General features: G+C 41.8%; 1 protein-coding gene across 4 annotated transcripts; it reads right to left on the minus strand.

Annotated features, from left to right (window-relative positions):
• Positions 1 to 941: 941 nt before the first annotated feature.
• ide (insulin-degrading enzyme) lies at positions 942 to 27300 on the minus strand. 4 transcript variants are annotated; one of them, XM_010734586.3, is made up of 25 exons: positions 27153 to 27300; positions 26075 to 26259; positions 25411 to 25618; positions 23581 to 23750; positions 22706 to 22828; positions 21484 to 21596; positions 21114 to 21276; positions 20915 to 21007; positions 20669 to 20760; positions 20340 to 20420; positions 19757 to 19860; positions 18172 to 18274; positions 17948 to 18070; positions 17422 to 17504; positions 16284 to 16428; positions 12601 to 12711; positions 12270 to 12390; positions 11181 to 11272; positions 9926 to 10037; positions 7818 to 7985; positions 7088 to 7360; positions 6092 to 6153; positions 4496 to 4568; positions 4330 to 4397; positions 942 to 3208 (listed from the first exon to the last, which is right to left on the minus strand). In XM_010734586.3, exons 1-25 carry the CDS (start codon positions 27236 to 27238, stop codon positions 3113 to 3115), a joined length of 3048 nt encoding a protein of 1015 aa, XP_010732888.2. In that variant the 5' UTR covers positions 27239 to 27300; the 3' UTR covers positions 942 to 3112. The 4 variants fall into 4 exon arrangements, with proteins under 4 accessions (XP_010732888.2, XP_019128360.1, XP_010732889.1 ...); XM_019272815.2 differs by lacking the exon at positions 16284 to 16428 and adding an exon at positions 15468 to 15612 and having other exon boundaries at positions 3113 to 3208; XM_010734587.3 differs by having other exon boundaries at positions 3113 to 3208; positions 27139 to 27288.
• Between the last annotated feature and the right edge of the window lie 552 nt (positions 27301 to 27852).

The raw sequence follows: 27852 nt of genomic DNA on the forward strand, positions 1-27852 counted from the left end.
GAAAGCACCGGGTGTCTCTCACATGACGCTCGATGCAGCACCTCCACCTGGAAGATGTGAAACAAACATTTCTGTCTGGACTTGCGCTGTCAGGGTTTAATTTAACACGCAATAACCCCCCTCTCAAACGTGCTGATCAAACTGTTGTGTTGCCTGAGTGTGAGCTGACGCTGAGGTCGGACTGCTCCTGAGGTCACTGCCACACAAGTGAAACAGGAACAGCTGACATTTTGGCAGGATGGAAATTAAAGGGTCAGTTCAACCAAATGACAATCAAGATTTTCAAGTGAAATCCAGCCGTGCAGATAGTTTTGGCTTTACTGCTGCCTGCACCTCAAATTGCACTTTCAAAAACTAAATTTTTAATGTCAATTTGGGACCATAAAACAATCTTTCAAAGCACCGTTAGACTATTTTTCTATCCTGTTGCAGGATAGTGTTTTATTCATCTGTCACTCCACTAAAAAGTACTTTATCTGCATGAGGCTGTGTGAAAATCAGGCTTTTGTCTTTTCAGTGAACTGACACTTTAACATTCATACATCATAGTTAAGATTTGTTTAAAATAAACGGGAGTGTGACGTGATTTCACTTTTTTGTGGCACTTATCAGATAACTAAGCCTTGAGTTGCTTCAGGACGCAAGGTACGAGACTGCCGACCACTTGGAACATTTAACCCGCACATATGAACTGTGCCTGCTTTACAGGTGTCCTCCAACCTGCAGGCCACGGCTTTCCCCCTTCCCTGCACATCCACTATAAACATCACTCTGCCAAAAGAGACGTCCAAGTCTGAACTGTGTTGTACAGACGTTTGTGTCTGAGTTTAGAGCTCTATGGTATCAGTTCTGTGAATAAATGTATTTTTCTAAAATGTTGAAGTGTGTGTGTGTGTGTGTCGCTGTGGGGGAGGGGAACTGTTCCATTAATAAAACACATACATGGTTCCATTCAATAGTTTATTCATTAGAAACACACAGGAGACAATAAAAAGAACAAACTCAAAATATCAGCATTCTTGTATCACCAGCCCATAAACTCAACCAACACAATCATCAGTCTGTTGCTAAAGACGTCCAGAAATAATTAAAAAAAAGCTTCAGATTTTTTTATGTAGATCAATCACTAGGTACTTCACAAGGTAAACAGTGCATGGCCCACCCAAGCCTGATATGTAATGCTGATAGTTTCCTCTGAACACTGCATGAAAACGGCTTCATCAGCCCTACAGGCTGCTGTCGAGTGACTGCCTGTGGAGTGAAAGTCTACCTAACGCTGCTGCTGCTGCTGCTGCTGCTGGTTGTCTGTGTTTGAACCACAAAAAGGGAATATTGCCTTTTAACAAAGCGGTTGAAAACAAAGGGGCCTTTTTTTGAAATGATTTGATCTGGTAGAGACGTAGTAAAATGCTGGAAAACATTGAAGAAGCTTTTGATGCAGGTACTTCCTCATTCCACTCTTTAAAACTAGGCAGCATCATGTGAGCGGGAGGTGAACTAGGCCTGAGAGCAGGTACGTTGATGAAGGAGGAGGCGGAGGGGGATCATAACTCAGATTTCTGGCTGTTGGAACAGAGTGGCTGGACGCTGCAACAGCAGTGGTTTTGTCACAGCAAAGCTGGTTAGCACCTGAGAGCAGGTCACACTTGCACGGCGCTGACATCACCGTCACCATCCTTAGGGCTGGAGCTTTGGATCAGCGTGGATCCTGCTGCTGGGGCCACATTATCATCTTGTCCACAAGTTTATTGCTTAGTGAGAAGTGCATATATTAAAAAAAAAAAAACTAAATCCAGGCTGGAGCTTTTCTTCAACCCTCCTTCTTAAAGAGAAGGGCTAGCTGCTTCTTTTGTTTTGACATCTATTCTGTAAGAACTAGTGCACAGTCCAGCAATTTAATGGGAGTTAGATCCTCCAGGATTCTGCCCCCGGATCAGCTCAGTGCAGCCAGATACAAAAGTAACTGATGCCCCCCTGGAAAGGCACAAGCTGCAGAAAGTCTCTGCAAGTCTCAGAGTGTGAGAATAATGACGATCTCCACGGAGCTGACAGAAAGTAAAATGAAATACTGTTCAGCCTTTTGAGTTTATAAAAAGAACCAATAAATGATCTAATCACATTTAGTGAAGTGAACAAATGTCGATGACAGACTCATAAGTTTTTATTTTTAGTCGACTAGTAAAACTAAATGTTTAAAAAACAAAACAAAAAAAAAAACAGCATGGAGGTAACCCTGAGATGTCTGACTTACACACTACTGTAAAATGCAGTTAAAAAATAAAAACAGCTTTCATGGGCATGGATTAGTGACTTTCAAACAGCTCCTCAAAGGGTCCCAACATTTTACCAGTTTACAAGCAAACACCTGTGCAGATTAAAACCAGAACTCTAAAGGCAGGTGTTCTTCAGAAATGCATAAATTTGAATAAAATAGTCCATTTCAGTGCGTCTTTTGTGATAACGGGAGCCTTGTGGTGCCTCAGAGAGTTACATGGAAAAACAAGCAAAGTCTGACAAATAAAAAAAGGAGGAGGAAGAAGAAAAGAAGACCTTCATGGAGCTACTGTGTTTAAACCCTCTCCATCCACCCGGTCAGCTCAATAAATCTTTCCATTCTCAAAGCAGCATGTCTGAATTATTCAAATAAAAACGCCTCCTATCGTGAAGCTTCTGCAGTATGCTCAAACTCTTTTTTTTTTTTAAAAAGGGATCTGACCCTTCTTTTTATGTAGTTTCTATTTCCTCTATGACAGCCTACACACACACACACACACGACTGTGACGCACGGGAGTGTTAACGTGACGTGAGTCTGGTGGGAGAGAGAGGGGGGGGGGGCCTCTACCGTCATCACAGCTATGTCGACAAACCACGGCTAACTTTGTGATTCAAATACACGCATTTGTTTTTCCAAGCAATCTCTTCTAAGTGGCTCCAGCCTGCCACACGTGCACACACGCATTCACATGCACCTGTGCAGAGGCGCACGCACACACACACACACAAATGCAGGCTCAGTCAGATGAAAGTCTTCCTGATGGAGGGGGGGAGGTGAGAGGGAGCCCCGCGGCCCCCCCCCCCCAGTGCTGCTGTGTGTCGACCTGCCGGACTCGCTCACAGTTTGGCAGCCATGAAGTTGATGTGAGGCTTGACCAGGGGGAAGAGAGGGAGGCTCCTCTTGAACTCCGTCATGTCGTTAACCAACGTGGGCTGAGAGAGAGAGAGAGAAAAGAGGAGTCAGGAGGTCAGAGCGGCACCCGAGTCTTCACGCTGATACTTCGTCTTTGAGGACAAAGCTCTCCCTCAGCGGTGTTTGGAGCCGAAGGCAAAAAAGAGCCACATGCACATAGTTTCCATGGTAACTAGTTAAGGTAACCCCGCAGTGTTAGTTCTTTAACTTAGCAGAGGCGCCTACGGATGAAGTCAGTGCGCACGCATCAACAGCAGCTGCTCCCGTACGGCTCGGTTCTGTTTTCACTCAGCAGGAATCACTTCAAGCTGTAAGACGTTTGCTCAGATAAACAGCTACAGAGGAAAAAAAAAAACACGTAATGCAACAGATGATACTGTCCTTTTCCTTCACGACCAATTTAAAGCGACGTTATAATGAGAGCTGCACCGTGATTTGGATGCTACGCTCACTGTTATATGGAGAGTGAGTGGCGGTGAGAGGTAATAAGGCTGAAAGACAGACGCCGAGCTGGGCTGACTGCTGTTGGACTAACAAGTAATATTATCTTAAGTAAGAAACACACGTGTACAGCTGTCCATATGACAGTGATGTGCATGTGAATTACACTCTGAAACTGGGGACGCTAAACTGTAAAAAAAAATAAATAAATAAATGAATAAATTAAAATCTTACATCTGTTTCTTGAAAAATCCTGTCGGGACCAAAACCAAGAATGTTTTAGACTGCCTCTTGTTATAAAATAAAAGCTCAGTTATTTCCTAAATTTGAACAAAAAACTGGAAGAAACTCACAGAGGATTGATCCACACTGGGTGCCTCATGGAGCATTTCTTGCAGCATGAATGTGTATGTGGGGTCGACTCACTGACTTGATTGTTCAGAGTCAAACTTTAAAAACACACGAGCCAGTGTTGCTTTTGGCTTTTTCATGTCATTTGTTAACAACATGAAAAATATAGAAAATCGCCAGACTCCTGTAAAGTCCTGTCTGGTATGGACACATTAAGTGCGGTGTACACAGATTCTTGTTATGTGACATTTGCAGCTAAATGATGTGAGCAGGGCCAACGTGTCTCAGTGTCTGGGAGAGCAGTCAGGTTAATGAACGGAGGCACAGAAATGCAGAACATGATCATTACCTGTGGCAGGGAGGGAGCAGGAGCCAGGTTGACATCATTCTGAGCGGGGAACTCTCCCACTATTGGACCTGGTACACATACATACACACACACACAGGTCAGTTTGACACTGAATGAACACACCCACAGCGTCTAAATGAAGCCTGTGAAAGCAGCAGATACTCACAGGAGTCCATCTCTCTGGACAGGACGTGCACGGACACCTTGTGTCTCTTCGGGGCTTCGACTGTCAGCCGATCCTGCAGGGACACAGACGGACGGGTTGATGCACAGAGGGTGGCAGGGAACATTGTTGCAAACGGCATCATTAATACGACCGAAATTTGGAGCTCGATTCGTTATTTAAATGGCCACATATAGTTTCTTTAGGGGGGGAAAACTCCTGTAGAAATATTGGCTGTGAGTAAGCGGGGTGACTCATGGCTGTGCGTTGGCCTGCGTGGCCGTGTGGTTTTCACAGGGAGTCTGGGATGAGCTGTGACAGGCCTGTGGAGATTTAGCTACACAGTCGGGCCTCATCACTGTCTCTGGATGGAGGATTATATTAGACTGAAGATTTGGCAGTCAGACAGTGTCAACCCTGGCGACCAAAAATGGAAGAGAAAAAAAAAAAAGAAAGAAGAAAAAAAAAAGACGACGCCTGTGCGATTGCAGCTGATATGACATTAGGAATGCATTAGGTTTATTCTGCATGGGGCCTGAAATGGTTTCTGCTGGGCTAAGATAATGCCAATTCTTTCAGCGGCTGTGTGTCTGTGGCCCTTTATCCCCCTCCAAACAGGCTGCCTGCCTGTCATTATGGCAGCTGATATGCTGTGAGCGTCCTGTGTCAGTGTCACCTCCACAGCTATGAATAGAAGCAGGAGGAGATGAAAGCGAGGAGGGCAGACTGAATCCAGTAAAACCATGTGTGTCCGGACACACACACACACACCAAACTTCAAACTTGGTAAATAGCGTTCTTAACCAGGCTCCTCATTATCTAAACATAGAATTAAAATGTCTCAATTAATTCTTGAACAGCTGGTAATTTAAAAAAATAAAAAATAAATCTCATCACTGCTCATGCGTGGAGTACCCGCAGATGAAGACCGCCTCAGTAGACCTCGGTCTTCATCAGCAGATGGACTAGCACAGCTGTCTGTTAACTTTTAAGCCTACATGGACCCGTAAAAAGTCCATAAAGTGCTCAGGCAAAATGGAAATTTCAGCTACCATGACAACTCAGCAAACTCCAACCTGATATGATGAAGAGCTCCAGAAGAGCTGCTAAGTACTGACACTGATGTAATAATGTCTGATCAGGTTCAGATATTGACAATGAATTTCATGTTTCAGAATATCGGACGTGACATTTATCAATAGAGGCTTTGTTTAACGACTGATAGGCCTCTTTAATATTTCATGGCTCTCACACGTCATAAACAGCACTGTTGTTGTTGTCATTCATGGAGCCGCCTCCTCATGATGGCTACAGTTAACCACGGCAGCACTCAGTCAAACTGTGGCTGGAGTAAACACACCCGGGGGAGAGGTTTCAGAAACATCGAGTTGTTATTTCACATATTAAATGATGAGGTAAGACCTCGGATTTGGTTGTCTTTTGACTACAACATGTAAAGATCCGAGTGTCCGTGTTGATTATTCAATAAACTGCCCAACGCAGCCGACACAGGGCTGCTCAGGAAGGACTGAACTTTGGTTGCTCGGCTCGCTCTCGCTTACTGATCATGAAGCATATTCAGCAGAGGAAACTACTTACTCTGTAGAAGTCCATGATGTTTTCTTTAGTCAAGGTCTTCAGATAGGCTACTTCAACGTTATCTGCAACACAAAGGACAAACAGTGTTAATATTAATATCACGACTGTAGTGTTTAAAACCCGAGGAGCATTTCAAAGTTTATTTGACTTTATTTTATCCTCATACTTATCATATCCTTATTTTAACTTGAAATCTCTGCTGACCATCAGCCAACAGTTCTGCTGCTTATCTCTGCAGAGCGTCAGCAGTTTCACTTTGTGTCAGCGAGGTTTAAAGTTCTTTGACACGAGTGAAATTATTATTGCTGCGTGGTAATGCAATGGAAAGTTCAGTGTTAAAAGAAGGAGGACGTGTTACATGTGAGTGTGGTTGTTTGTCACGAGTAGAAATAATTGTAACCGTTGAATAAACGTCTTTTTGCCCAAAACGTAAAAATCAATTACTGACTCAGGCAAAGAGAAACAATTAGCTAAGCGCTCCGCTCACAGTCAGCCCGTGGAGCTTCACCGTGTGCAAGAGCTGACTAACGCCGCGTGTCGTATGTTTGTCTGTGCCGTGTCCCCACCCTCCCCACCCCCGATGCTGCTAGTATCAGTAATCACCACCACTCCCCTTGGCCGCCTTTCAGTGTTGCCATCACTCAGGGCTTTAGGCAGATTACCAGTGAATCAGGCCCATTACAATCCATTACGGCACTCAGGAGAGTGCTGCAAGAGAGAGGTGTGCTACGGCTGCTGATTATTTCAGGCTTTAATCGATCCCAATTTGTGCAGCTCTAAGCAACATCCTGCTCCACCTCTGGGACTGACCAAAATATTGATAACTCTCAAGAACTCCTATTTGACTTTCCACGTAATGCAAGCAGTTTCTAATAGCCCTTAGATTAGAAAGTCTCTTGAAATATATTTCAATAAACTTAGAACTGTGCAATTAGCGTTGGAAACATAATTAAAGAGTTAGTCGTGAGGTAAAGAGGACAGTTGGGGAGGCCACACCTCTGTCAAAATTATACTGCTGAGAGATGATCTCTCCCCAGTACTTGGCGCACTCGGCGGACAGTTTCTTGGGCTTGTCCAGGCGGCGGATGGCCAGAGCCTGGATGTGTTTCTGGAAGGCTTCTTCGTTCATCTCCTCCACAGACTTCTCCATGGTGCACAGGAAAGCCTCCACGCGACTCTCCAGGTAGTGGGGTGCCTTCTCCGACTGGATGATGAAGCGCAGGCCTTGGACGCCGTTGGCCCGTCGAGGCCCGCTGAACACGATGTAGCCTGGGGGAGGAAGATGTGGAGGAGCTCAGCACAGAGGGCAGACAGAGAACCTTGGTATGTGCAGGAAAACGATCAACTTTATAATCAGAAACTCGTGTAGTTTAAGTAGGTTCAAAAACATATTTCCATTATTGTCTCTGCATCTAATTTTCAGTCTGACACGATTACAAGGAAAAATGGTCCAGAGATTCAGATCATTAATTCCACAAGTTATTAAACAGCATCATGGTTGACAGCACTTTAGAAATTTCACTTTTCTGCTCTTTACATTGCAGATTAAAGCTGCAGAATTCTCAAAAGAAGAATCTCTGAATAAACATTCACCACTGGGTAGCAAAATAAAACACAGCTGCCTCAGTTTTTCCTCTTGCCTTTATACACAGCGTATTGAAAACCGTGATGGGAAATGCACCACACGACATGTTCTACGCCACGTGTTTGTGTTTCTTGGGCTCACCCAGCTGTTCTTTGGTTCTCAGTGTGTTGAAGCAGGGCTCGGAGATGATCTGACAGAACAGCTCCAGCAGCATGTTGTCATGGGTGGTCTGCATGTCGGTCTGGTAGTAGATCTCGATGCCGCAGTTGTTGTGCACCTCGTTCCTCTGCTGGTAAACATACCAGCCACCTGAGAGGATGAGGGATGGTAGTAAGTAAACACAGTTACCTGGATATGCATTATTGACACAGGAAAAAACAAGAAGCACTGGCCTCCTGAGCTGGACCTGCAAAGAAACAACTGACAGGATACGTATATGTCTGTATGTACTGGATATAAAAAGCCCTTTCCTCCCATCTCTTGTCATACTGCTCGTTTTTTTCTCTTTTAATGAAACAGGTAATGAAAGACGGACTATGATAACATTCGCATTTCAATTTATTTCTGGTACATTTGTGCAGATTCAATTTAGATTATAAAGCCTGTAAAAAGTTCAAATGGTGACTGGGCCGTGCTGAAGCATGCTGGGAACTACACTCAACATGCAGAGCGGTGACGGAGCGAACACCGGCTGAAGTAGATCATTTTATTAACCTAAAATCTTGCAGTGATCCATGGACTCATGAGCACGGAAATGAAGCTGTCCACCTCTATATAATCCACTCCAAACGATGATCTGTGTGTGAATAATCTGCTCTTTCAAAAACAGAATTCAACACTGCCTAAAATAACAACTGCTCCAAAGTGATGAGCTGTTTCAACTGTACATGTGTAATTATTCCTGAGCACTGTGCTTGAGGCACAGATGAGCATAATACAGTCAAACAGGAAAGTTCAGGCAGAGGACAGTGGGGACAGTCTCCAGAAAGGCGCAGACATTTTTGCCTTTCATCTGCGCTTTAAATTTTCTTTGGAGCAGAAAATGGAGGCGAGCCATCCATTCTAGCATTCAGAAAACTGGATCCTTTTGTGCTCGGCTTATGTTTGTCTGAGTTCATTGTGATGGAGCTTGCTCTGAATGGAGCACGAGTCGAGGCTGGGTGGATGCCGGTACTTTTGGTGCACATGCTGACGGAGCGCTTTGGCTCTGCGCTCATGTCCAAAGTCCTCAACATCTCTCTTCTTGGCATGTCAAAAGTTTGACTCAAGTTTACTTAGAAAACATAAAACAGGACAGTTTGAGTTCTTTGGTTAATCAAAGCATTAATGTAAAGCGTGGACGTTTCCGGGCTGTGCGTCATTGTGTATTTTGTTTTGTCACAGTCCGTTAAACATCATGCTGTCGGCGCTGCATAAGCTGGCTGTCAGTCAACAACTGTCAAACAAATGCTGCACACCAAGAGGTGGAACTGCAGGTTTTCAAACTGCACAACTTCAAACGCTCAACCTATCATTGTTTTGTTTATGTGACTAAAAAGGCAGGCCAGTATTTCATGCCCTTTCTACGGCATCAGAAAACGATAACTTCATTAAAATGTCTGTTTAAGAGTGATAGCAGGCACAATGTGATCCAGATTCAAAGATCAATGTGTCAGTGGACAGATTTATGTGAAGTATCCGCTCTAAAGCTTTCAGCTATGAGACTAATAACATGCTTCTTGATGGGACTATCAGCCAGTCAGTCATTCCACGAGCCAATTTTGTGTTTACATCCTTTACGTCCCTCGGCAGTGCTCCTGCTCTGTGTCTGACTGGCAGTCTGGAGCCAAGCCTGGAAAATCCCTTGGTGAGACGCAGGAGGTCTCCAGGTGGCCCCGCGCAGCTCTGGTTTTCCTCTCCACATCACTCGACTTTCCTAATGTAATCAGAAAGGCAGCACAGGTGCTTTGCTTGGCGCGTGTGTGCTTCGTCTTTGAGCTAAGGGGGAAGGCGTGTGCAGATTTCGCCCAGTGACGTCCATTTCCACTCAGTGACTGTTCTGTTCCTCTGAGGGAAATGAGGGATGTTGAATTTAATTTAAGTCTTTGCGAACGCAGTGTGGTGTCACCGATGACGAGGGCAGCAGCGCCGGGTGAGTGCTCGTCTGCATGGTCTCCGTGGAGACAGACGTGACTGGCAGATGATGATTAAGAGCACTTAACTGCTCTGCGTGTGTTTCTGTGTTCGTGTATGAGGAGTGCAGAACTCACCGTCTGGAACCTGCACCTCTCTGTAGCGAATCAGCTGACTCGGGAGGAGGGGCTTTGTGTGAGCGTGCTCAATGAGTTTGTCCTCCACCATTTGAATCATGCCAAGAGCAGACTGGAGAGAAGTCAGGGAGGGAAAATGAAACATTTTAGTCCACAAAAAAAATCATTTAAAAAACAGCACATAGTGTTTAGCTCTGATGTTTTGCTCCCTTGAAGCATTTGTAATTCACCTTTGTGTTGTACACACTTTCCCCTTCACCTGGCTCCTATTTCACTGAGTGATTTTCTATGTACATTCAGCAGAATTGCTTCTGACATTCCCAAATAGGCTGCATTAAAGCTGTGGGCTCTACGTGAGCAGAATTCAATTATCTTGACATTGGACCTTTTCCACCCTTTATTAACTTGCTGATGGTTTTGATGTTATTTGCAAAGGCTGGTAGTTCTCTTGCAAAGAGGCGCTGAATAGAATTCTGCTCGTGGTGATGAAGGCGTCGGAAAAACATTTCAAGAAAAATGTAATGCTTACTCTGGATAATGCATAATGCATGTTTTAAATCAGCAGAAAATAGTTTCAAAAATTTGGGGGGCTTTGTCTTTTAGATTAATGAGCCCTTTAAATTTACTGAAGGGGGAAAAAAATATTGACGATCGCACCAACTTCACTGCAGTCTGTAGATTTAGCAGCATCATAATCAACAGTGTATAAGAATCTTTTTGTAACATGGTAAAAACTGTTTTAAATGTTTTTTTCAGCTCTCATCAAAACTCTTGATTCCTCTTCTGTCATACAGTCTCACAGGTCTTTTTGCTCAGTTCTTGTTTAGGCCTTACAGTAGCAGGCCGACGTTGTAGCTCGGTGATGTCCAAACGGATCATCGCTCCCACTCGTGACTCAGATTCTCTCTCTCCACCAGACATCATTCCAGTGTGTAAAGCGGGTGCTGTGATAGCTGAGACCTCTTATAAAGTGTGACTTGATCACAGGATCTTATAAGAGGTGTTCGACAATAATCCCCTGTGATACCATGGGAGGGCCAGATAAAAAGGCTAAAGGTAATTCAAAAGTTGTTTAAGGATAAAAGATGTGTTCAGTATTCACTGAGAAAGAGGCGTTTACATGTTTTACAAATATTACAGCCTTGATGTGAAGGGAAAGTGGCACAAAAAAAAAAAAAAAATCCATCGAGGCAGAGAGCTAACAAAATTCAAATTCCCTCAGCTGGCAGTAAAAACAGAGACTGTGGTGACGAACCTCCTTGGTGATGTTGCCATGGAGAAGGGCTTCAATATGTAACCGTGACAATAGCTGAGGTATGAAGGCCTTGAGGCGTGGGAGAGTTACATCTGGAATACAGATCACAGACAACAGCAATCAATCATAGAGCAATTTCACAAGACTGGATCTGTAAGAATAAAAAACAGAAGAGCCGCCGCTTCATCGCACAGTATTCCTGTCACGATCAAGACAGCGGTGGTCACAGGTAGACGATCATGCAAGCGTGGTGAAACACACACTTGCACATTTGGTTAAACATGCACAGAAATCAAGCCTGTCTCAATGCGGTCTGGCCAATCTGAATTCAAGCAACGTCTGACCCAGATTCAAGGATGAGCTGCTACAGGGACACACAAAGACACACACACACACACACACACACTATATCTAAATCATTTGTGATTTCCACAGCAGCACCAACACATATGCTTGGAAACAAGAGACTTCAAGTGTCTTATGGAGTGCAGGGGGGGGGGCTGGCATGAGGGTAAGGTCACTGATAAGGGAACAAGCTGTGGTAATTGGAGGTTCTGGTGGCCGGGCTACAGACTTCGACCCTGCAGGTTAATTGAGTCTCATGTGAATCCGAGGATAGTCTGTGTAAGCTCTGTGGTAAAAATATAACAAATCTGCCCTTCATGTTCCAGACTGGCACTGCAGACAGGAAAGACTGCAGATAGGGAGGCATCTGCTGGAGAACAGCCTCAGCATCCAAATGAGGATTAAAAAGGAGGAAGACAGAAGAGAAGAGGAGTGGAAGAAAGAGGAGCGCTCTATTGACTGGAAGCCAAACACCTTGAAACCTGAACCCAAGAGCTCACGCCTATGAACCCGGGAAATAGTGGCAATAGTGGCATTTGTCACTACCACCAAGTTATTCAACATCATACAAGCAGCTACACGGGCCAAGCTTCACTCGATCAGTTATAGCCTGAGGAAGGGCTTGACTGTGCATGTATTCTGTATTTCAGTGAACTGAGTTTGGCCCACAATAGAAAAGGGACTAATAAGCACAAGGGCTGGGCCTGTGAGACAGAAGTAAAGAGAGAAAGAGCAGTGTCTCACCATCCAGAGCCTCTCTGAGCTCATCTTTGGTCCAAGCAACCTCGGTCATTAGTAGACGGAGGTAGTACATGGCGTGCTGGTGCGGCTGCTCAGCTCTGAAGTTATTCAAAGACCTCATGTACTGCGGGGAGAAAAAGAAGGCAGGGTCAGTTCAACATCAACATCCGAACTGAGGGAAAAGAAGGGAGTATGTCCAAACTGCTGGAGAGCATGAAACTACTAATACTGTTACTTCACTACTCTTGTTGTGAGGCTAAAGTTAGCTGCTCCACAAAACTCATTAGACTCATTATAACTTTGTACCGATGATGGAGTTACAGTCGGAGCTTACCGCTTCTTTGATGATGTCAAAGCGCTTCTCATCGATCTCGAAGGTGGCCATCTTCTCAATGATCTTCTTCAGCAGGATGTGCTGTTTGTCACTGTAACCTTTCACAGACAGCTGCGGCAGATGGCGATAAGAGCACAGGTGGTGCATCATGAACAAACAGAAAGATAAGGTGAGCCTGGCATAGTCTGTGGCCTTTAGAAAATGTTTGAGAGATCATGCTGGAGTTTCAGTTGTTCATTTTAATGTTCTAAAACAGTTATAATGTGTGACTAAGTACTGTGATTACTGGCTGACCAAATGATTGTCAAGAAAAGCCCATCACTCCCCCGCTTAAGATGAGTCATCACAGCACGTCTGAATATGCTAATGAACTTCCAACAAACTTAAACTAACAACGGGGAAGAGACATACTTTAACGTATATCCCTTTTAAAACAAAAGTCTAATCTCTGATAGGAAGCATTGCTGCAGTCTCTCAGGGAGTCGGAACAGACATAAGTGGGTGATGATGAGGCTTTTCTATACAAACGAGTGTTTTAAAAATGGAAAAGAACAGTCAAAGTTATTTAAAGCCTCCACTTTGCAATGTCATCCGCCCCTTATGGCCTTCATGATTCAGCAAAACCTGCAGCTAAGTGGCTACGCTCTCAGACTCATCCCATTCCTCCCCACTGCCTGTCGCCAGGTCCCTGCGGTGACACCTGTTAAAAGTAATCTCTCTAAGATCATTAACCTTGACAAACACCCGGCCAGCCACACCTATACTGCTGACTCAAATCGATTTTACGCAGCCCGTCACACAGCTGCACAGAGCATGTGTTGAAGGGCAGTCCCTGAAGACATGTCACTATCATGAGTTCTGGTGAGAATGAATTCAGGTTAGTAGGTCATGTGACAAAGGGTGCAGAGTGTTAGAGTAAAAGTTAGCTTGAAAGAACACAGCAAACCCAGTGGATAGGCAGGTAGAAATAAATCAATGACACACACACAGAGAGCTGAGAGAACTGCTGCATTCATAAATTTTGGAAACAAAGGCGGTGCCGGATAGAGCAACCTTACTATGTCTATCAAACAGATCCACTTTCAACATCCTTTGTGCATTCACATCAGCAGAAATGGGACTATAAATATGTCAGATATCTGCATCATTTGGCTTTATTCCTCGTGTCTGGTAACAGACACTTTTTCATATACTAGCTGCATGACATGGACACAATAGAAGCAAAAGAATGTCAGCCAGAAAAACCAAAGAAATAATTACACAGAGTAGGTAAAATGGTGCCATGAAGTCTATTTCTCCTTCTCCTCTCTCTCCTGTGCATTCATATATTACCCTGAGTAAATTTGGGAAGTGAACCTGTAATATCAGACACTTGTGTCCTTGACTGAAAGTGGTCAGGGTTCAATGTACACTCAAAGTCTGCACAAGGTTTTGTCAGTTTATTGCTCTGGGGCCCAGAAATGAAAAACCCATTATATTAATTAATTTCAAAAATACTAATCTAAGAGGTGAAAAAGTCTCATGACAAAGACCTCATTTGGACGGGTCCTTGACAACAAAAAGAAACAAAACGTTAAATATGGACATTTTTGCTCTCCTCTGATGAAATAAATGAACAGGTTCTCAAATATAATTAAGGTTCAACTTGCAAAAACAGAAACATCATCCTTAAATAAATAAACCAACTAAAACTGACTGACTGATTCCCATGAGTGCATGATTAAAAACATTCATTAATTCATTTATTTATTTATATTTAAAATAATTAAAATTATATTTAAAAATAATATTTCAAAGTGAATCTTTATCAAAAGGAGCGTTCTAATCCCAGTCAGAGCAGTCAAAGGTCTGTTTACGCCTTCTCATTCAATGTATTTATTTTTTTATTACTTTCTACATTTTATATTAACACTTAAGACTTTAAAAACTGTGAAATAGCACATATAGAATTATATGGAGACATAAAGTATAATATGTTTTATATGTTACATTCTTCAAAGTCGCCATCTTTTGCTCTGATGACAGCTCTTGGCATTTCCTCAGTCAACTTCATGAGGTCGTCACCTTAAGTGATCTTTAATTACCAGGTGCGTCTTGTCATGAGTTCATTCATGAAATTTCTCTCCTTCTTGTCACGTTGAGGTAGTCTTTGGCATGCAGTTAATAGTTCTTCCAATATGTGCACAACAAATTAAAAGAGAAACGACGGCTCGTCATTACTTTCAGACATTAAAGGTTAGTTTATCTGGAAAATTTCTGACGGTTTCTGACGGTTTCGGGAGACTGCCGGGAAGACCAAGAGTTACCTCTGCTGCAGAAGACAGGTTCACTGGAGTACACGTAAATGCTTCATGCTGAGTTCAAGTGTTAGGCTATGTAATGTAATGGTTATTTGACCAATGAGGAGAGTGAGTGAGAGTGCTGCATCAGATGACTTGGCCTACACAATGACCTGGCCTAAACTCAACTGAGATAGTTGGCAACAAGTGCTCAGCACATATGGCAACTTCTTCAACACTTTCCAGGTGACAACCTCACGAAGATGACTGAGACTTTGAAGAATTTAAAATAACACATTGTCTTTGTTCATTACATAGTTTATCTCCAGTGTTAATCTTCTGTAGGAGCATGATATTTCCAGAGGACAGTATTCAGCAATCCTACAGTTAAGTGATATATTTGTATGGGATGCAGTAGCAAGCAGAGATTCAAAATCCTTCAGGTCAGACAAGCAGGACATACAGCACTTCACATTATCAAACGGAGCATTAGAAAAAACCCAAGCCATTTCCACACTCTGCGAAAGCCTCAAAGAGGTCCCAGCATGGGCACACCCACTTCCCTTCAAACTTCAAACGTTTACTTACGAGGATGGCATTCATCCCCGAGGCTATGCCATACACCAGCCCGGCCAGGCGGGCTGCATATGTATACTCTTTTAAATCATCCTTCAGTAACCTGAGTAACAAGTAGGTCATGTTGCAGTGCAGGGGATCTGCGTATAGGTAGCGACTAATGAAAGAGGGGAAAAAAGAACAGCAACAAAAATACGTTTGTTGGGGGATGAAGGGTTGTCCGAAAACAAAAGCAAACAAACACACAAGACAACACAGCAAGTATGAGAGGAACGACAAGAAGAGTATGTATATGCAGCCTCATGACCAGCTTTCTGTCAGACATCTATATTCTGTGGAAGACTCGTGCAACCACTCTTTCAAATTAGAAATTCAGTATTGGTGGAGCGCTGCTTCACCTGATGTGACGTACAGGTGCATTTAACCCCAATACATCTGAAAGAAAGAAATGATAAATTCCTGACGATGTGAGAAAATAAACAACCCCTTAGTAGTCGTAAGGGTTTCGCCGGAAGTGGGTGACCATGAAGGGAAAAAGGATTGATGAAGAATGAAGAGGAGGGTGAAAACAGAACAGAGGCTAAACCAGCCAGGTCTGGGTCTGAAGGCTTGTGCAAATCATTTTCATTTTTTTAACCTGCATGGGTGGAGTTCACGAGAGAAAACAGTAGAAACAATACCAGACAACTGACTGTGATATACAGTCCAATCTGACTGTATGGATGTCGTAATACCTTTGAAGCCAGGCCTGGCTGAGAAAAAGTTTGGGGGTGGGTGGGGCGTAAGGTCTGGGATGCAGTATGAGGACGATGGGGAGTGAATACTTACATACATCCCATAGACGGTATTTTGGAGGTCATAGTTCAAGCCAGCTAGCTCGGCTGCATATGCATACTCGTTGAGGGAGTCCTTGAGGAGCTCCAGGTATAAATATGCCATGTTACAATGCAATGGGTCCACATACGCAAACGGGCTGTAGAGAAAATGGCAGTGGTCAAACAAAGCATTGAAACAGAGCGCAGAGATACTGCTCTGTTTTCTCACAGTAGGAGCCAAAGGCACAACAAGTTCTGTACACTACGATTCAATAACATAGGATTAATTGTACTTGTCAGGGGTGTTAGCGGTAAAAGTATTAGCCACAAACACTTCGGTACAGAACATTTAGTTTGGGATTCAACTATCTGCAGTTTATGACAACCTATGTAGCAAAATAATAAAACAGTCTTAATAGATGTTAAATTATAGTCCCACCCAGTAGAGAATGGCACCGTTTCAGTTGTCGACTATTACCTAAACTGAGCTATTCTAACCTATCCCAGATTATATAATATATAGTAACTTCTGTGGGGAATACCCAAACATCGGAAGAACCTGAGTTAGATTGTGTGTCGTAGAAGCGTCGTAGGAAATTCCAGGAACAATGGAAGAGAAGAATTTTTCATTTTTTAACTGAATTTATTTATTTATTTATTTATTTATTTATTTATTTATTTATTTATTTATTTATTTATTGTGAATCCTGAAATTCTGGAATGACATTTGTCTCAACTTTTCTTAATTAATTAGAGGCTACGTAGTATTTCCACCAGCAATGTATTGCACTAATTTGTATTTCCATTGCTCTTAACATCTTAACACATTGACTAAACAGTCTTCACCTGAACAGAGTTGTGTTGACATTATAGTAAATAAATGATGAGTGATCGTCATCTTAAATTAATGACATTCATTTTCAGTAGATTTGTATCTACTGCGTAATGGAGTGGAAAGTGCAGTTTATTTGCTTTGCTCCCAAGTTCCTGTTCATTTAAGAGGTGTAATCTTTTTTTAAACTGGTTTTGTTTGTGATACCAGCGTTGTAAAGTTACAAAATTAGCATTTCCTGCGACTCCTTTTGTTGATTTAGTGGGTAGGGCCTTGGATTCATCGCTCTAGTACAAAAGGTTCATAGTTAGTTACGCACCTGAAGAACTCAAAGTTCAGGCATGCCTTGGGCAGGAAGAACTTGTCATCCTGCTTGAACCACACCTTACTCATAGCAGTGTCCTGGAACAAATGAACAGCAAACACAGAGTTCTCATTTCAATATTCACAAAAAGTCAGTTTTGTGCAAAGATAACTATTTGCAGTTCTTGGAAATGCACGCAAAAGCACACTTCAACTAGACAGCACTAGCAGATAGAATGTAAATGTAACTAAATGACTTTGATTAACAGATTACTGCGTGGTCTTTTAGCAATAAGAGAAAAGCACAGAGGCTTTCATTGAGTCTTTAGTCTGGTCCGAGAATGGAATATGTACGCTCTTAACAGCTTTAGTTCCTCTGAGCTTGACATAATTGTAACAACAATCCTAAATGCTTTATATCTCAGTCACAATACCACATTACCATATGAAAGCATAACAGATTTCTAACAATATGCAGTTAAGGGAGGTTTTTCAAGTGCGGTTAGGAAATTAGAGAGTGACAACACTACAGCAACACTTGCCTTGATTAAAGTGGGGACTGATGAAGAGTCTTTCTCAAGAGGGTAGATCTCAAAGTTGGTAGGGATGAACTCATTTTTCATGGGTAATTTGAACTTGCCGTTGAGGTCTGCACTTGCCCATTTCTGAAACACAGGTGTACAATCAGCAAGGGGTTCATTTTTCAGTCACTGCACACAGCATTGTGTGTGATTTTTTCAGAGGCGCTGTGACCGCAGTGGTTCACCTCGATTGTCAAGTCGGTGATGGCCTCCTGTTTGTACTGCGTGCCGTACCACTCTTCTGTCTTGTCGGTTTGTCCTTCGAATGACTTTGACACCACTGCAACTCTGGAAAAAGAAAAGAGTGAACCAGGTCACGTTACACAGATACAAAAACCTGTCAGAGTTGATTAGATACTCTCCATTTGTTACCACTCTACAACACGAGACGTGAGTGCTTTTCTATTAGTATTGCATTTGGATCACGTTAGAGGCAGTGGAGATCTATCAACACATCTGCCTCTAACTAATGCGCTATGTTTAGAATTCCTAAAGGCCCCACACTGTGCTGCATTTAAAGTGTGTTTCACTGAGACATTTATTCAATCACAAAGTGACAAAAGTAGGCATGTGTTTGTTAAACCACAACCAACTCTTATCAAACGTAATTATAATTTCTAGCCCTTTAATGATGCAACCTGACTTGCTGTAACTTCAGTTACAGCTGGTGGAATGAGATTAATAAATAAGGAAACACAGGCATGAATTCAAAGCAGCGCTGGCAAAACCCCAAGGTTAAATAGTCACTTCAGTAAAGGAAGAGACTGGCACACAAACTGCCAGGGTCAGCCAATGAGTGCATGCAATCTCCTCCTTGGTGGGCATTAAGGAATGGACGAGATACAAGCATGCAATTTGGTTGATTCAGTAGAATCCCATAAACGTTTTACATCACGAGCAGCAACAGAAAATATTGTAATATTCCAACTACATGTCAGACGTTTGTTACGCAAGAGAAGATACATCAAAAATACAGTCAAACAGAACACAGCTTCAAAAGAGTCAAAAATCTGCATTTTCACAAAGGAAAAATGAGGTTTAAAACAGTTAAACAGGCTAACATTTGTAAATAACTTGGAGCATGTATAATAAGTTAGTTAGAAAACTATTTAGAATGGCCAATTTGTTCATGCAAAAATCCTGTGAGGAGATCAGCATTTCCAAATCAGACAGCAAAACTTGCTAATGTATTCCTGAGCACACATATCCATCTCCTGATATTAACAAAGTGAACCTTTGAGGCTGCAGCGATAATCCAATCTGTGAAGATGTCTGGCATTCCTCTTCGAGGCGGAAAATTGAAAAGCCGTTTCATCCAAATATCAAAGTAGACCAACATCACTTTGTCAGAGCTGGCAGGCAACAAAGATTATTTATCACCTCAATTTATTATCTTCTTATTTTCTAGCAAAGTTATGAAAGAAAGACTTCCTGAGAAGTTTCTTTGGAGAAATACACACACAAGATTTGCAATGTATCTATTTATCAAAAACGCTGGAATCAAAAGATCTATGATTCACTTACAAAAACACCTTAATTAGTGCCTGAATCCAGCCTTACTTTTGCGGTGTGTTACGTGATTATACATGAATGAAAACATATCTATGCATATTATATTCCATTTCTGCCATACCCTGTATATAAAGCCTCCTAAACCTGACACACTGGACATTTAATGGTAACTCTGTTACACTTAACAACACGAATGAACAAAGAGATTGTTACTGCAGGTGCATGGATGGCATCAGAGACCAATGTTTTTACACTGACCTGACATGTTCCGGTCTCAGCTTATCCAGCACCATCTCGATCAGATCTGGTCTGAAGTCCTCCAAAAGGTATTCTGCTGCAAGAACCTCTTCAAGAGGGTAGTACTAAAACACACACAGCTATTAGTCTTCAACTGCCACTTGAGTGAACTGTCAGAAAAACAAATTTGTTGTGAAAGCTTTCATCTCCTTGGTGTATAGATCTCTATTCAATACTATAATAACTCGATCAATGTGTGCAAACTGTTAAGAAAATGAAGATAAGCCCAAATGGTTGTTAAGCTGTAATGTGATTTTATTGAATATCTTTATATAGGTATATTGTGAGGACTTCCTGCCACTTCTAAGAATCAAGAGTGAAATAAAATTATTTGCACCGCCAATCCTGGTCAGAAGACATACAAGAAAAGTCCTAGAAACTGTGGTACATACAGTATAAAAGCCTAATTTCTGCCTCTGCTAAATCTCAATTCTCTCAATACAGAGTCAACAGGTAGCCTAATGACGACAGCAGGTACAGACACAATGAGCTGCTCTGTGTTTCCCTGGAAACAACCATTGCAGGTGGAGGAGAGTGCACCTACGTGTAATAAACCAGCCACTTTGGAAGTGTAGCCACGGGGTCGCTCCTTGTCCTTGAACCTGAAGGCCACTTTGTTTAAATCCTACAGAGAGAAGCAGAGATGTGCAGGTGAAGACACGTACATACAACAGTTATATACATTCAGAGCCACATTTTAATCTGCATGTTAATTCTAATCCTTTAGACATTCAGCTTCATCTGACATGACTACATTAGAAATTAAGACAGTGAATATCTCTCTGCTGTAAAAGTCTGTTCTGTTTCCACTAAGCATAAATAAGTAGGTCACATTTGTTCAGCCCCTCTTGCTGAACAGAGAACAATAATTACCTTGCACTCCTCAAACACCCACTCCTGAGGTCCCTCCGTACGCAGTTTCTGGATATACTGGAACATGTGGAAGATGATGTCCTCGACGTGCACTGCAAGGACACATAACAGGCCTCGATGAACAATATTTACATTTCATTTCCTCACATATACACAAATCTGACCGCAACAGGGAACATTCACATGCAAAGCACGTCAGCCAATAGTGAATGAACTACAGTGTGTGCAGTCTGATGTAGTACGTACAGAGACCCTCCTCGGTCAAGTCCACATTGATGATGAAGAACATGAAACCCCTGGCTCCTTCTTTCTGCCCTCCAACAAGTGTGTTCACCCAGCCTTAAAAATAATAAGCATGGTCATTTTCAGATAGTCGTTTAGTTTAACTTTCTGTAGCAATCCAAATGTGTTTTTCTTTATCTTGGAGCTCTACTTTATGTCCTACCTTTCGATTTTAGCTCGGATAACAAACTTCCAGGTCCTTCGTGACCAATCAGATGGCCCAGATAATGTCCTGGGTTAGATTTGTAGTACTTCTGTAGATCCGGGATGGGAAAAGTGACATACAGGTTCCTGATGTCTTTAATGGGAACCACTTTGTAGAATTGCTGTGACAGAACAGGGGGAAAAAAAGGGTAAAATATTTTGATTAAATCAAATAACTGGGAGATTGCATAATTATATATTGCTTTAATGTTGAAAATATTAAGAAATAAATATAATATATTACAATAAACAAATACTATCTCAAACAATGCCTATGGGCCTATACTGCAGTGTAAAGAGTGCACAGTAAAGGGTTCACTCTGGCTCACTCTGAGATGTTCTTCCTGGAAGGGATGCTCTGGGAATTCTGGGACAGGCACGTTCTTGTTCTCCACTTCTCCAAATAGCTTAACCACCATGGAGGTCAACTCATCTAATGATTCTGTAGAAACAGAAGAGAAGAAATAAAGTTGAACAAACGTATACTTTGTCCTTTACTTTGGACAATAAGTAGCTCATGTGGGTGCAAAGAAAACCAAATCAAACTTTAAAACTAATAAACCAACCACCAAACAACTTTAACCATTACTGAATTTCGAGGATGCACACAACTGTTCAACTCCCATGGTGTTTTTGACCAATAAATGCAAGGAAGGCTCACTTGACATTCACAAGTTGAATAACAGAGAGCCACTTAAAGCCATTAATCATGCTGGGAAGTTCTTGTAAGCACTTCTTGTCAGATTGTGTCTGAAGAAGGTTTGGCAAAGTGTAAATTTCAAGCTGGTAATGAACATGCCAGAGACATTTCATTTAACTTAGAAAGAGGTAGCTCTGAATCTGGAGACTGAAAGAACACTGTAAAAAAAAAAAAAAAAAATGAAATAGGTGCTACGTGGCCTGTTAATATCAATAAATCATTACCAATAATTCTGATCTGGTGTAATTAATGTAACAACCATAAAAATGTAAGCTCCTCTTTGAGAGATACATCTTTCGTTGGATTTATCATCAACACAAATACTCTTGTGGATGGCAAAACAGGAAGAGGATGCTGTTCTTTTACCACAAAGGAAGAAGAGAAATCTTACAATTACAGAGAATCAGAGGTTGAAAACAGCAAAAGGCCAATGAGATGATATTTCAAAAACAGAATCCACCATGTTAGCAACGCTAAAAGAGAAGATAAAACGAGAAAGAGGAAGAGTTGGGCATTCTGTATTTGGACTAACCTCCACAAAATACTACATTAAGCATTAAGTAGACGCTACACTGCCTTGACAATGGTCTCATTTGTTTTTGGCAGATATACCAAGATACAGCGTGAAGATTGATTTCAAGATGACACGAGGATTGCTGTATAATAATTTGCAAATAAAATGACGATTATAATGCTTTAGGTCGCGTACACTGAGTCATGCATGATGATGCATGACTCAGTGTTCCTCTTTGTTATCAGTACGAGTAACTGACAGTTGACAGGTCACACTGAAGGTGTTTGAGGGAAGAGTGAGTTTTTGTGTTAAGATCGTGTTGTGTGTGAACTCTTACCTCTTCCTAACACACACAGTCCCATGAGGTTGGAGGAGTAGTATGTCGAATGGAACTTAAGGAGCTCCTGACGGATGTCGATCCCATCTTTAGACGGTCGGGTCTCGAGGGTCAATTTGTTACCTTTAAGAAAAATAAATGGTTTTTCCACAACTTTCTCTGTGACAGAGTACATTTGTAATAATCATTCTGACAGTATTTTAAATACAACTGCAGCCTACATCAGCACAACTGAGTTTTTTTTTAGTTTTTTTTTAAACATTAAAACAAAGCATCAATCTTGAGAACATTATGTTGGTCTGCCAGGACGACACGACTTTCAGGCCTGTCTGATCCTTCATAACTGACATGACCATTACATAATTCAAGACTGCCATCAGGTGGTTATTTTGAGCTTGGAGCTGTTCCATGTCTGTGTCACTATGATCTGGAAATTCACTGGCCCAGACAGTACACTTCCTTCAGGCTAAGAGATGCTTTCCACCACAACAGTGAAATGTGTGTTAATTATGATGATTCTGGTTAAAGGGGCATAAAAGGTGTAACGGATGAAAGCTGTAGCATGTGTAAAAGTGGGTTTATATAAATTTATTTATTGCTTTATAAACACAGTTTTGTTTAGTAATTACAGAGAAAGCAGGGCGCGTATGCTGTCACATAGTATGACGAGGTCATTATTAAGATGAATAACACTAACACTGTAAATCTGTCTGGTTCAAAATGTGTGTAATCAGATTACCTGCTCTGCACAGGGTGCTTTAGTTTAAATAGCATCTAGTGTTTTATTGCATGCTTCGGGATGGGAATCGAGAACCGGTTCCAAATTGCCCTTTTACTTTAAGTGAGCTCTGGTAGCAACTCTGGAGATTTTCTACCTGTTCCAAATTTACTGAAGGGGTGGTTAGGGTTTCCAGTGGCCTTCTCCAACTGAAACAGCCTCCAAGCATCATTCATCAGGTTCTTTTCATGCTCAGAGTCCACAGCGTTCACCTCCCGGTCCTTACAGCTCTCATCAAACAGTGGGCACAGGAAGAATTGGGCAAACCTACACAGATTACAAAATTGCAATCAAATATCAAACAGTATAACTGAATACAAATAATACATTTTCAGTGTATAATAAATACTACATAAGGCTGTGTTGTGTTCAACATGTCAAGACTGGGTCTTTCAGTGGTAGTCTAATTATCATTCTGGGTTAGACTGAGATTGTTGGAGTGCGTGGGAGCGATTTGTACAAACAGAAGCAGGTCATGATGAAAAATGCATTTGCGTAAGTGCAAAATGAGACCAACTGCCATGCAAATGAGGAGAAATATGCACAAAATATTTGCATGTTTTTGAAGCACCACCCAAGGTCAGTTACTGCTGACAGCGTATTGTAACAAAGCCACGTGTACGATCCTTGTTGAATTTGACACAGATACACATCTGTCACAGCAGCTGGTTGTTTGGATCAGAGGCTCTCTCTCTTTTTTTTCCTTTTCAGGGAAGAACCACTAATTAGTTTTCACACTTTTATAGTCTGATTGTTACGTGAAAGAACAACACAAGAGAAATGTATTAGAAAGATATTAAACCTGTATTAAAAAAGCAAAGATTCATTAGATTAGAACATTATCTATGGAGTACTGGATTTGAAAATGTGGATACATTTCGAATATTACTTGAAATATTATTTTTTATAGCATGCTAATTTAAATGAATACATTTGAAACCTTTTCAGAACCTGGCAGAGTGCCACAGACCGCTATTTGACAATCACTGGTTTAAGACAATAAATTGTTCTTGTTCAATCACACCATGACTGTTTGTCGGATGTTCTTTAGCTCGTCACAAAATGGTGGATCTAGAAAAAAAACAAAACTCTTTTCTCTCACAAATTATCAAATGTGCTAATATCCTGTTATATAAAATATGCATTCCGATTATTATAGCAGGGTATGATTAATAAAAAAATAAAAAAATAAAATAGGGCCAGCTAATAACACACATGAGACGCTGTTCTATTTCCAAAGAGGCAACATCATCAATATTTCAGCATACTCTGCACTGTCCTTTCCTACCACTACAGTCCAGATGGCCTTCACAATTCACTGGCACAGGGGAACAATTAGCCTATGACACATAAACAGGTGCTTGCTAGACTATCATTCATTTATAAGTAGGTAAGCTTATCCCGACAGGTTAAATTTGTCTGTCCTCTCTGAACCACCACAGCTGACACGTGAGCAGAGCCCCCTGCAAGGCTGAGGACATCAGTCTTACCCCATGCCTGGGTGGGGGTAGGAACTATGCTGGTGGTCACAAAAGAGAGCACAATGAAGCTGGGTCTGGTAACCAAATACGGATAGAAAACAACCTGGCAGCTCATTTGGATTAACACCTGGACTCCCATCAACATGTATACTGATAACTAAATAGCCACTTATGAAGAGAGATGACATATTTCCTAGGGTATATGCAGCCTAAAAGGAGGACTCATGAGTTTTTAACAAATGCAGTGTATTAAAGATTAAAATATTAGATAATGTAATAAATTTGACTGGCTGTCTAGTAGTTGTCAGACAAGTAGAGGGTGACAAGAGGGAGCTCAGACAAATTGATATAGCTAAGCACACCCAAAAAAACAAATAAAATAAATTAGTTCAAATACGGAACACACCTGAAATGTACCTGAGATATGAAGAAAAACAGGAAAGTACCTATCTAGTGCTCCTTGCAAGTGCTCATGGGACACGTCAAAGTAATAGTTGGTATGCTCGCCACTCGTGAAGGCATTGGAGCTGCCTGCGTGCTCACTGAGGAACTGGCTGTACTCATTCTCCTTGGGGTACTTCTTTGTTCCCAGGAACAGCATGTGCTCACAAAAGTGTGCCAGGCCCGAGATGTTCGCCGGGTCCGATAAAGAACCTGTGAAAAATAGCCTCAGGAAATCAGTTGATCGAGCTGTAGCTCTAGGCTCATTAAAGTTTACAGATACGACATCTTCACTTTTCAGTGTCCGCCAGACTGATCATCCAGACTGCAGAGGAGAGTGAAGAAAAAAGGTGGAAATAATCCTACAAGTGTCGTAGCGAAACAACAGCTACATAGACACACAGTACACACGTGGTTAACTTGTTACTGAAGCAAGGTTTTCAACGCGTACACAGTAATATGACTCATAATTAAGAGTAAACTGGGAACAGTGATCTGATAGACCTGGCTAATTAAAAATCGGTTTGTATGGCCTATAAAACTTTACTTGCTTTCACTTTCTCTGGCTGGTTATGAGTCAGTTCATGGGTTCATTGCCGACCATATTTTTTTCCAAAACTGTGTGGGGTTCTACTGACTACCTGGACGATAGCGATGAAAGACCTTTACCTATTTGGACATCCAAAGCAGCTGAGGATTTGTCTGTTGTCGGGTCACTGATGAGCATGGCCTTCAGGCCATTGGTAAACTCCAGGCCCCTGTAGACCCGTTTATCCTCTGGAGAGCGAATGATGTCACTAACCACCCTGTTCACAGCCGGGTCAGTCATTCTGAGTGGCGAGGATGACACCAGCCTGCAGTGAGGGGAATTAAATGTTCAGGTTAATGCTGTTTGCAAAGCAGTCTGTCAGAGCAATGTTCAGAGATTGTATCACTGTATAAGCGTAAATATAAAGAGCGACAAGCCGTCAGTGTGGTGACATTCAGGGGTAGAACAGGTGTCACAACTCGCTCATATCGACCTTTACTCAGGCCTTACAGCCATGAATTAACGTCACTATGAGAGGAGCGACTCATGACTTGATGATGATCACCTGATATTTAATCATGTTAGCATTTTATTCTGCAAGCACGGCTTGATTTTAAACAGCAATGCAGCACAAACCTATTTATTTCACTCTGATATGTAGAGTTTGTGTTGCTACTTTGCTACACCGGCACTGCTTTTACGGCAAAGTACAGCTGGCCAGTAAGAACATTTTACACAAAAGAAATAAAAAAGACTTTCGTTATTTACAATTACTGTTTGGCAGTCGACTTAAAAAAACACGAACACAAATGCCAAAGCACTTTAGAAATGAGCTCCCTGTGCTGCACGCTCACAGGACGTCAAACAATCCCATCCACAGCAGCAAACTAGCATTAGCTTGCTAACTAGCAACAAAGGCTTCAAAAAAAAAAAAAAGGGAGATAAACACTCATGTGGCAGCCGGGTTCATTTATCTGATTCTGTAGCTAGACTTATTTCCCAGCAGTTTTAAAGTGTTTTACCAAAGATACAGAAGCTCCGCAGCCACACAAACCGTCTTAAGCTGCCTGCTGAAGTAGCCGCGGAGCTAACGGCAGCTTAACGTGACAAACGGACTTTAACGGCCGGCTCGTTAGCTACCTAGCACAACCGTTTGATGTGAACATGTCTGAGCTAATTCTAACTTTAAAAAAAATACATTTACCTGACAACACGTACCTAAAATCTTGATTAAAACAGAAACGGCCGCCTGCTGACTGGATATATGTCGCGAACTGGGCCGAGCGGTTAATGCACTTAAACATACTTTGCACTCATGAAAAACAAACCTCGGCTTTTACAGCGCCATATTTGAATAGGCAAAACAATCGAACACAGAGCATCAAGCGATTCAATACGGCAGGTTATCGATTCAGCAACGACTTCAGACTGATACACGTGATTACGACAATGGCTATTTATTATGCAGCTAAAACTGAAGTGATTAAAAGGCGGCAAATGTTCTAGTGTATGTCTGAATATTACGTTGTGTCATTGACTCTGATATCGATTAGGTTAGCCTTATTGCGAGGTTCCCATTTGATACGCACACGCCGTACGTACGGCGTAAAGTTCAGCGCACGTCATCTGATACGTTCAGCGTATCACACCGCTTTGTCCAGTGTGGACACATTATTTAATATTATTTAAATTAACACAACTGATGAACAAGTGTCATTTATAAATAAAAATGTAAATATAAATATTACAAATACTAATAGAAATGCTACACGCGATTCCTCTCACTTTGTGGCAAATTAAGAATTAAAATATACATTTCTAAAAAAGGGGGGATGTTAGGGGGAGATAGAAAGGGTTGTCTCCAGGGAATTAGTTGGCTCAAGCTATGGTGTGTGTCCCCATTAAAAGACACGGATAC

The sequence above is a fragment of the Larimichthys crocea genome, chromosome III, assembly GCF_000972845.2.
Source record: "Larimichthys crocea isolate SSNF chromosome III, L_crocea_2.0, whole genome shotgun sequence".
Taxonomy (NCBI): Eukaryota; Metazoa; Chordata; class Actinopteri; family Sciaenidae; genus Larimichthys; species Larimichthys crocea.